Here is an 11,119-nt window from a genome sequence, read left to right as displayed (position 1 = left end):
GGGAAAAGGTCAGAGCAGAGGACACACACACACACACAAACACACACACACACACACAGACTAGCAGGCCCCACTCCCAATGGGCAGAGGAAGTCAGACCTCTTGAGTATGCAAAAGAAAGGCCTCTGGTATATACACACACACATCCACATACACTCAGTCTCCTTGTCAGATTTCTAAATCGAATTAGGCTTTGTGTGTGTGTGTGTGTGTCTGGAAGCCATTACCTGGCATGTCTCCCTATGCTGCCCAAAAAACCAAGAGGCCCCATATGAATCCTGCCATCACCTCTCTCTTTTTCTTTCTTTCGCTTTATTGCCTCTTTTATTGTTCTTCTAAATCTGTCCCTTCTCTGCTTTATAGGCCATTCTGCTCTCTTTTCTCTTTGCATCTTACTTTGTTAAATCATTTTATTTGATCCCTTAACCGCATTAATTGGCTCCAGTTAATTTTCTAATTACTAATGTTGCCAGTCGGGAGGCAGTATTTCGACTTTTCATTATTTTTGACACCTACATTTGGCAATCAGCTTCGTCCTAACCTGCATTAGACCTGCTTTAACTCACCAGGAAGGCCGAGGTCAAGCTTCTCCATCACTTCGGTGACACAAAGCTATGAAACAGATCTTGAGTCGTGGCCTAGATACAGCCTCACCCTTCTCCTTGGAAATCCAGACGCAGGAAGCCCAACGCAGGAAGTGATGGAGTCAGGTGACAGGAAGGAACCCCTGTACGGCATTCCTCTCATGAATTCCACATTATCTCTGAGATCCTGGAAGTCCTCGAGCGACGGAAACACACCCATAACATACACATGCACGCAAACACACACACACACACACACACACACACACTCATGCACTGTTCGTCCTCCAGCTCCTCTAAAAAAGATCACAGTCTCAACCGCAGCCTGAGTGAGAACCTGTTAAATCCCCTCCAGATAGCATCAAATGCCAAACTGTGGATGCAAAAGAGTCACATAACACTACATTTAGGAATATCGGAATATCTTCATTGCTTCATGTCAACCACAACATCAATTAGCCTAAATGTTCAGTGCATGATAAAGCCACAGTTCATACTTTATTTGCTTTGTTGCTGCGAGTCACATGCTAACAATGGTGCCACTCTCATCTCTGTACAGTACATATGCAGCTACAGCTAGCAGACAGCTAACTTAGCACAAAGAGTGGAAACATGGATAAACAGCTAGCCTGGTTCCAGCCCATCAGCACTTCTAAAGCTAAACTAATGCTAACTGGCTGCTGGTGGTAAATCCACATTTACCCTCAGACATGAAAGTCTATATATAGGCATTACGCTTTTCATCAATGGCAGTTCGTGATCTGTATTTGCGATTACCAAACCAATCTCAGCTCAAGGTCCTTAGAGGTGGCCAGAATGATGAAAAATTTGAACGTCTATAATTCCATTACCGTGGCTTCTGATAAGGAGAGATGTGGTCAAAAGCTCCAGAATAAACAACTCGAGCTGTTTCATCATCTGGCCTTTCAAACAGCAGTGATAGATGTTCTGCACAATCACACTTTCATCGAGATGAATGATGAACGATGAATATGCAGATCCACTCAGCATGCATTAATATTGTAGGTTATAAAGTGGTAATAATTATAAAACCTCCCCTTCAAGTAAATCTTCTTGCACAAGTACTGCTTGACTGTTTGCACCATTTTTCAAGCAAACATGTTAAACACACGAGGGGCCCAGAGTCTGAACATGCGAGTGTAAAACACACAGGGGAACTATTAGAGCGGGAGTGAAGTTGAAATATCTGCATGTTCTGTGTAACCTCTTGTTTTCTAAAAGGTTTCTGGAACAAATACGTAGCGGGAATATATTTCCACGTTCACCATAGTCCTTGTTAAAAACATATTTTAGGCCTGTTGCTTACTGGAGTGTTAACAGCACCTCAGTGGTGAGTGTTAACAGGGCCTCAGTCTATAAGCACTTGTGCGTGCACCAATATTGAGTTTGTGTAGAGAATAATAAAGGGAATATTGTACGTTTGAGCTCGTGCTAACGTGCCACTTCCTGCTCATGTGCATGTGAGGGTGTGTCGTATGTTTCAGTGTGTGTGTACGCGTGCATGTATCTGTGTAAGTGGCATTGGACAAACTCACCGGTGGGGTGGGGACCCAGGGCCACAGGAAAGGCTGGGGTAGAAGATACACACTCGTACTCACTCCCACACACATACAACACTCATATTAAACATGGCTGCCCTCTGACATCAAGTCTGGGCTGTTGTGTAATAATAAAAAAGAGAGGGAGGGCAAGGGAGATAGAGAGGTACAGGAAGGGAATTTATGATTTATGATTCAATAGCAAAGGCAAAGGGAGAAATTTATAGCAGAAAGGGACTGAAGGAGAGGAGGGAGGGGGATGTCATGTAACAGCAGTGGGGAGAAGGAAAGAGGGGGAAAAGAGTGGAGTACCTCCTTTTGTCTGTAACGAAATATTGAGTGTGAGAATAGTTGGTGTGTGTGCATGCATGACATTACTGTGCACTCCCATGAGAATATATGTGATTGTGGGCTGTTTATTAAATCTGCACTAGGAGGTGTCTCAGATTAAACAATTCTTCACCCAAAGACGGCAATAACTGCCTTTGTCATGCGAGCACAGAGCAGAAACCACAGCTAAAGCCCAGAGTCATTGAGATTTTGGATGCATCTTGTAGGTGTGTGTGTGTGTGCGATCACAAGGACACAAGCCATTCCTGCAGCCTTTTAGGAGTTTCTCAAGTAGAGGAATCGCAGGTCAGTGTGGATAAATCAACTGCAGACACACATACACATATATATTTGAGCTGACACTCTAAGGAACATCTGGAGTTCTTGAGCACTGATTTAATGTCCCCATCTCCTCAGCTCAACACATATGAACAACCATGCATCTTGCATCCAGCTGAGGTAATGCAGAAATAATGTAACGTTAGCAAGCTGGAAATCAGTTACAGTGACGATTTATGGTGACGTGGAGCTTCTCTGACTGTAACTACATAAAGGCCGAACAGCGATTTGGTGCAGGGTGCAGGGATGAATATGCAGTGTAGTCACTTGGTTTAGTGCTAAACTCTCAAGATGTCAAGGAAATCAACCCTAATTTGGAGCTGAGGCTTGGTAAGTTAACAAGAACAAATGGCGCTATCAAATAAAAAAACTTCATTCCTGCTCTGTTTTCACCTTGGTGTGAATGTTGTGAACTTTTAGTCAGTGTGAGAAAAGACATTTAAGACAATAAAAGTCTGACTTAACTTTAAATGTACTCATGTATTACTGATAAAAGATCAGCAGTCGATGCAGAAAATTCTAAAGTCATAATATCAAAGATGGACTACAGAAAAGTTGCAAAAAAGCAGGTTCAGACATGGTACTGTAGCTCCTTTAATATTTAACGGGATTTTTCCCTTATTTTGACATCTGCATTGGTCAGTACTTGAATTAGTCTGCACTTTAACAGACATAAGTGGTTATGGGGATCAAGGTGCAGTATTTATGTCCGTAGTTCCAGCTACACACTTACAACCCAATAATAATGTTTCTGCTCCTGGAGACAGCATACTGCCCCACAACCACACTGTGTGTTACAGTCGCCCTCCGCTGTGATTTTATGGTAATGCAGCCTCTTATGCTAACCCAGGACGTCTCTTTTCTTGTAGCTTATTGCCACAAGTACTTGAGGACCATTCAAGAGGACATCTGTGTTGATGATCCATATGAAAATTGTAATCACGTCTTGTTAATTTCCCCTCAGTTATCGTGAGGTATGTAGGACACAGAGGCCCTAAATGCTGCATGACTATGTGGCTGCAGCCTTGTTGCTCTTTTTCCAATAACTGCATGTCTGTGGGTCCTGGGTGTGCATGTGTGTATTACAGGCCTATGTGTGTGTGTTTTATAATAACAATGGGTTGAATAAATTGAATTTCTCCCAAGGGGGATTAATGAAATAAGTCTTCTTCTTAATAGGTATTGCACACGCATGTGTTTAAGTACCAAAAAGCTAATGAAGTGCCTGGCCTCAATTACTAGTAAGTGCTGGAAATAAGTTAATGGCCATTTTCAGAACACAACCACAGACCAACTTAATTAAGACATGAAACCTAGACTTTTAAACTTACAGCTTACTGCTGTTTTCACTAAACTAACTGTCAGCATAGGCTGTAATATGACACCTTTAGAGTGACTCTGAAACATGAAATCTCTTCCTGCAAACACCAACAACCTGCGATCTGTCATCATGTTAATTATGTCAAACAGGTTTTTTAGATTCAGAAGAATAAACATTCTCAGATCACCTAAACCTGCACGACAAAACCAGTTTTTGGCTTTGATCAAAAATAGACAAAAAGCTAAAAGACTTCAGGTAAATACTTCACATATTTAGCTTTCTGAAAAACAAGTGTAACTTGAATGTAATGATGACAGATAAGGCGCAAGCTGGGGCCTACCTCGCCCCTGAAAAGCATGTACACGCCACTGCTCACACTCACATATCAGATTTTTTCCTCTGCTGTACTTTTTACTCCCCTCTTATCCTCACACTTTCTCCCCCTAACAGCTGTAACTAACATAAAACTAAATCCTCGTCTGCTGAAGAAAGAGCAGACCTAGTTAACACAGCCACGTTGTCAAATATTAACTCGTCACATTGATTACAAAAAAGGGACAAGAAGAAAAATGGGTTATATTTTGTTTACTTAGGTGAATGGAGAGGTGGGGCGGGGCGTGGGGTCGTCTGCACCAATAGCATCGCTGGAACGCGTTGACTGACGTAGATTCCGACCAATGACAGAAGCGTGCAGCTGGACACAAACGAGACCACGACACAACGTTTTTCCCCCTCGACGTTTTAGGCAAAGAAACTGTGGATTTATCCGTTTTTTAGCCAATAACGCGGACAAACTGGCAAAGGGGACACGTGTTTGTTCAACGCATTGGAGATTAATAGAAGAATTTCTTTACTGTGTGGTTTTCTTGTGACATCCGGGACCGGAAAAGAGCCGCTTTCCCCCCGACAGCTGGTTTGCGGATCCCCCTTATTTGCACTTGAAGTTGTGTGGTGAGTCTGTTGTTATTGGTGGAGTAAAGGGGGGAAGCTAGCTGTTTGCTGCAAAAAAAGAAAGAAAGAGCAGCCAGAGAGCAACAACAAGGGATAACTGTCCACAGTGTTAATTAAAAAGTAATTAACTTGTGTTATTTTCCGTGTAAGAGCGTTTTTGTTGATAACTTTACAGCAATTTCACGGCTAACATTGCTAATTGTGTTTCACCACTTCAGCCCTCAAATATCCGTCTGAAAAAATGGACTAACTACTATGAAGAAGTGGTAAACCAACTTAAAAGTCTCCTCCTACCTTAGAAATAGTTGTATTGCGATAAAACTACAACAATGGCGCAAGTGAAGTTCATGAAAATGTGCAGTGAAGTTTTATTTATATCTTCACAGTGATGTGTCGGGTAATAAAGTAGATAACGTTGCACACTGGCTATCACTGTTCAAGAGCTTGTTGTTCGTCATTATAAACAGTTAGCCCTGCTTATAAAAGTCCACTGAAGTGTAACTTATTGTAGTATCGGTTATCAATCGGCAGAAATGCTTGTGTTTGTGAAGCCACGCAGGCATTAGTGTTTGGAAGAGAGTAAAGAGAGTAGTGGAGGAGCTGGAGGGATGTTTGTTCACATGCTGCGTTCACGTACCGCCAGTCAGCCCCGATTTTCGACTCTCCACGTTACAGTGCTGTGTAGTGCCTAAACGATTAAATTGACTTCAAGGGAGATGTGTTTCAGTCGTAAACAGTTCCCTTCTGTGATGGTTGCACTTAATAATAATATTTAATAATAATTTTTAGACGTGCAGTGAGGTAAAGCTAACATCCAGCATTTTACAATAAAGAAGTTAGGAAAATGAGTTAAAGTCTGTAAAATTAAGCTTCATTCTTGTTGAAAGCTTTAAGTTCATATTTAAAATACTTTTTACTTCACGTTCATTCTGTGACCAATGGGGCACACGAACTCCCAGGTTGGAAACCACTCGATTATACGATTGATTAATTGCAACAAATTTGATAACTGGTTTATTTTTAAGTAGTTTTTGAGTCAAAATTGCTAATTGCTAACTGGCTCCAGTTCTACATCATTGAAAATTGAATATTTTTGGGTTGGGGGCTGTTGGTTTGACAAGACAAGCAACTTGAAGATTTTACCTTTTGATTTTATAGACCAAAACCAGGTGAAAAAACAATTGTCTCATTGATGATGAAGATAGTTTCAGCCTGCACAACTAGATAGTTGTGTTTATTAGCAGCATGCGGTCTGTGACAGAGTGAGCGGCCTTGTGCTCATTTCAACTGTATGTGACGGGCTCACATACAGTTGCTAACATTTGCTTCTGATGGCAAAGCAAATTCCCATTTTCACTTTGCGTGGAATTTAACTTTGGCCCTAAACAGCAGCCTGACAATAAATCCTAGTTTAGAGAGGTGTTGACTCGTCATTTTGGAGGATGTAGTTTGTGTGGTGCTGTTAAAATGTATGAAAGGTGTTTCTAGTTTATTCTAGTTCATTAATATAAACACTTCTAAGTATGATGGACTCAGTATCTTTGTTGGCACTTTTCTCACCTGATTGTAGGAAATTGGAAGAAGTGGAAGCATCAGGATCTTTCTTTGTTTGCTGCTGGGCAACCATATTAACGTCAGCTGCTGTCAGTCACTCAATTAGGGTAACTGATGACATTAGCAACCATAACTTCTAACCAGAGAAGAAGGAAACATAATATCTATTTCAGGCTGTGGCACTCTATAAAAATACAAATGGAGGAGAAAAAACAAACCACTCTTCCGTCAGTATGGACAGCAGAGAAAAGAGGGTCAATGATTTAAAGTGGTGTTCTTCTCGGAGTGCATCAGAGCTGGATCTTATTCAATCTTGGATCCATCATCTAATCATGCAATATTAGCCTCTGTGGGGAATAGGAATGGAAATACTGTGGTGGGATATAACCAGATGTTTGTTGTGTAGCTGCTTGCATATCCGGGCCACGTCTGTTTCTGTGCATCGCTGCAAATATTTTTCTGCACAATAAACAAACATCGACTCTGACGACCCTTTGGTCAGTTTGTTTTTCGTTTGCTCTGCACATGCAGCGTCCTCTCGTATTTGTCAGTGGTAACGCTGTTCATCCTTCACATGGAAATTAGTATTTTAAATAGTATAGTATATTTAAATAGTATCCCTATTTAATATTGCTGTTTCCACAATATTCAGAGGAATTCAAACCTCTGAAATAGGGCGGGTCAGTGTGGTGGAACTCTGTATCAAAATATCAATAGTGTTGATTGTTCTCTATCCATATAGATCATGAGATGGCAAATGGATCCAATATCACACATACATTAATCAAACTGATCAGAGCAGTTAAGTGTATTCCACTGTTATGGATTACATGAGGCTGAACTGTTCATACTGTGCCTTCAAAACAAAAGATTAAATAAAAAATGTGTTGTTTTTTTAATTAACGTTTGCTCAAAATTAGAGCTGAAACGATTAATTGATGAATCAACGTTATTTATCAAGCAAATATGGCAAGAGTGTGAACATCTCCTTTGTTCCAGTCACACAGATGTTTTCTATCATCTTTGCGTTAGAACAAGACATTTAAAGATGTTACTTTGGCTTGTGGAAGAAAAAAACAAATGCGGTTTGCTTTCCCTCCCACATTTGGTTGGTGTGAAATTAGCATACAAACCCCCCACATTCTCGAGAGACCCTGAACGCGGCACCGGACCACGTGACCGACCCAGCTCTCCAACGTTAGCAAGGTGGCTAACAGGATTTAGCTAAGTTGAGCTACGTTGCATCGCAGCAGCAGCAGCGAGAAGTAATCCCCGCTGGAGAAACGACGAACACGCAGTCCTCGCTGTATAGTTGCAACCACTTTGAGTAACGTTACACTTCAAGGCGAACACCGAGAGCACAATGCCAGGTAACGTGAACTTTTAAACCCTGAACGTCGCCTGTCCTGTGTGTGTGTGTGTGTGTGTGTGAGAGGAGATGTGGTAATCCCCGCAGCGGAGGCTTGTTTTGTTGACCTGCTTCACGGATGCTGCCATGCTGTAGCAGCGTGCTAGCGGGTAGCTGGTAGCGGATAGCGGGCCACTTTGTTTGGCCTCAAGCACCCGAACCGGAGTGGAGTTTGACCTCGGTGCGGGTTTTACGTGCTTTAATAGCGAAACACGTCTTTTATATTCGGCGCGTTGTTTTGCGTTTCGGCTGTTTTCACGCAAACGCACCTGGCGACTGCGGCGAAAACAAGACTTTGAGCCACCGAGCCCGCTACCCTTTGTTGTTTCCTGGGATAGCTTTCACCTTAGGCCCGCTCATTGACAGCACAGCTATATGTGTGTGTGTGTGTGTGTGTGTGGCCTGTTAGCACCGTGAGGTAGCCACTTAGCATTCCCTCGGCTAACACGGTTCAATCCTTCCACCAACTTTCCAGGTAGGCCCGGACACCTGGTGTTAGTGTTAGTGTTAGCGGGCTCTGAGCCACCGCGATCCGGCCCCGGTTACACACAGACACACACACAGATCAGTAACTGTTACGTTACATAATGTGTTATGTAGCGGGTTATTCTGTGCACTTCAAAGCACATATTATACACACTTCATGGACTTACTCACACGTTCACTAGTTTGTGTCGCTCCTCGGATCTCTGCTGGAGATTTTAATTATTTTTTAGCACATGTAGACGCGCAAAGTATCTCGGGGTTTCGCTCTGAAATGAACGATTTTATTTAAATAAGACTCCTCCGCAGTCTGAGTCGACACGTTCACGTGTTGCCTTTAATTTTTTAAACTGTTTTCTTCTGTATGGTATTAGTGCCGAGGCTTATTTTGTTATCGGGGCTAATTTTAGCTGTTTACAAAGCAGTTTACAGCTGGGACGAGTCTGTTGAAATGTATAGGTGTCACTTCATATTTTCATTAATTTCACTTTTAATTATTAATGCATTAATGTAACGTTTGTTTTCTTGAGTAATGTGAAAAATGTCCATCACAGTCGCCCAGAGGACACAGTGAGATTATCAGATTGCTTGTTTTCTTCGTCAAATAGTAAAAAAAACAAAACAAATATTTGCTTCATAAATGACTTAAATAATCAGTTGAATACAAGTTGTTGCAGATGTTTTTAGAGGTTAGAAAATGTTAAAATAAATTTCCATCATAATTTGCTTAAAGTGTTTTTGTCTGACCAATAGTCTAAAACCAAAAACGTTTTTAATTTACATTTATGTAAAAGATGCCAGCTACCAGTGGAGGTTTGGTTTTTTTCCTTGATAAATGACTTAAAAGATGGGTGTATTATTAAAACAGTTGCCAAATAACATGCATTTTTTTGTTTCCCTCCCTTTTTAATGGAAGTACTGCTCCCGTTAATTAATGGAAAGTCCCCGTATCTATTGGATTGATCCTTTAATCCTAATATGTCAATTAAAACAAACAATTAAGGATTTTTAGTGAAGAAATGAATCAAGGCTTCAAAATGTCATATTATTGACCTTCATCCCGAGGAAGGCTTCACTTGAGCCTGAGGAATACTAACACTAAATACTCCGAGGGAATTATTCATCAGAGACGTCCAGCCAGAAATTGTTGACATAATCTATAAGTGGAGTGCAACTGGATGTGTTTCAGATCACAACAGAAGGTAATTTGACTCTGAGTTAGAGCTCTTATCACAATATTTGTTAATTTTGTCTGAATTGTGATGATTTATTTTCTCCCTCTGTGTAGTCGTACCGCTGAATGGCATTTTACCTTTCCGCTGGTTATCCTTCACCCTCATATATCATATATATTACATGGTGACCAACACATGGTTATGCAACATGAACATGTTAAGTGCTACATGCAGTACATAATGGCACAGTGTCTCCACTGTTCTGTGTTCACGCTGGGTCAACCGCTGTGCTCTCGTGTCGCCTGAGCAGAGGCGTATTTACAGTGGCTCCTGGCAACAGTTTGAATTGATCTTTAGGGATGGGATTCACGTGATCACTTTTCAGCTGTAAGGATTTAATGCTCGTGGAAGAAATCTGATTGGGATGCCACACATTTTCTCATTGAGTAATCTGATGATTGTTTTTTTTTTTTGTCTTTTTTTTTTCAATTAAATGTTTCTGTTTAAACTATAGGTTGTCAGAAAATAGTGATAATTGTCTGCCACACAACCAAAGGGACGTCTTTAGCTGCTTGTTATGTTGAACCAATACTCCAAAGGCCAGTGATATTCAACTTAAAATGATATGAAACAGATATTAGAGAAGTTTCCATGCCCTTCTAATGGCCATATTGCTGATGGACCTCTTGGGTAAACGTCACTGGTGTTTACTTTGAATTATTATATGGAATTAAATGCAACACATCCAAAGTGTCGAGTCCGGCAAACGTTGGCAGTTCATATTAGAAATCTGTGTTTCGTAACACTTTTATAGACTCCAGTAAAAGTGAATTTGAACCCGCTGGCACACACTCGCGCATACAGGCTTCAAACACGTTGCACACGCTGGCACCTTGCTCAACTAGTGCAGGATTAAATTTAGGTGTGTCGTATTCTCTTTCAAAATGTTTTCTCTTACCCCCTCACTCTCTCCTGCCCTGATTATTTGCCTTCGTAGCTAACATCTAGTGTGAACCGTTGCACTGCGTAATTAGACTGTTTTATCATTGACCACAGAGACAGACAAGACAACTTTGAGCCTGGCAGAGACACCCCCTCTTAGTCTACTAACCTACTTAGATTAAACATGTTTATTTGAACTCCTCTGAAGGACACGGCGTCCGTACGGTCACTGCGTACAGCGAAGAGCAATCTGTCTTGGGTCACGCTCACATACGTTTGTCACATTGAGCAAGACACAAACAGCAGGTTTAGGCTTCAGTGTAACGTTATGTCCTGAATTTAGAAATCAGTTGGTGTAAGCTGCTGGGAGTTTTGGGAAAGCAAGTCAAACATTGCAATGATGTGTCTGCAACAGCCTGACCCTGGGGCTGTGTGCACGGCTCGGTTGAGATCATCGTTTTACTGCCCCCCCC

At 41.4% G+C, this 11,119-nt stretch overlaps 2 protein-coding genes across 3 annotated transcripts in view; one reads left to right on the top strand and one right to left on the bottom strand.

The window, feature by feature from the left end:
* The window catches only part of hspa12b (heat shock protein 12B), a 20,013-nt gene extending 15,300 nt beyond the window's left edge, over nucleotides 1–4,713 (bottom strand). Inside the window, exons 1-2 of the mRNA XM_035675727.1 lie at nucleotides 1,389–4,713; nucleotides 655–780 (exon numbers count right to left, since the gene is read on the bottom strand). Coding sequence (XP_035531620.1) covers nucleotides 655–780; nucleotides 1,389–1,595 — 333 coding nt within the window. The 5' untranslated portion in view covers nucleotides 1,596–4,713. The remainder of the gene's footprint in view (nucleotides 1–654; nucleotides 781–1,388) is intronic.
* A 146-nt stretch (nucleotides 4,714–4,859) lies between these two features.
* The window catches only part of paip2b (poly(A) binding protein interacting protein 2B), a 12,201-nt gene continuing 5,941 nt past the window's right edge, over nucleotides 4,860–11,119 (top strand). Inside the window, exon 1 of one of the 2 annotated variants that reach the window (XM_035675188.1) lies at nucleotides 4,860–5,084. Coding sequence is in view for 1 of the 2 variants with exons in the window: in XM_035675187.1 (XP_035531080.1) it covers nucleotides 8,002–8,008 (7 nt within the window). In the remaining variant the exon portion in view is untranslated. Of the gene's footprint in view, nucleotides 5,085–7,835; nucleotides 8,009–11,119 lie in introns of those variants that run through there. The other variant, XM_035675187.1, reaches the window with a different exon arrangement.

This window comes from Morone saxatilis, unplaced genomic scaffold (genome assembly GCF_004916995.1).
Source record: "Morone saxatilis isolate NCDOM2014 unplaced genomic scaffold, NCSU_SB_2.0 Contig4, whole genome shotgun sequence".
Taxonomy (NCBI): Eukaryota; Metazoa; Chordata; class Actinopteri; family Moronidae; genus Morone; species Morone saxatilis.
This window is presented reverse-complemented; position numbering and strand designations above follow the sequence as displayed.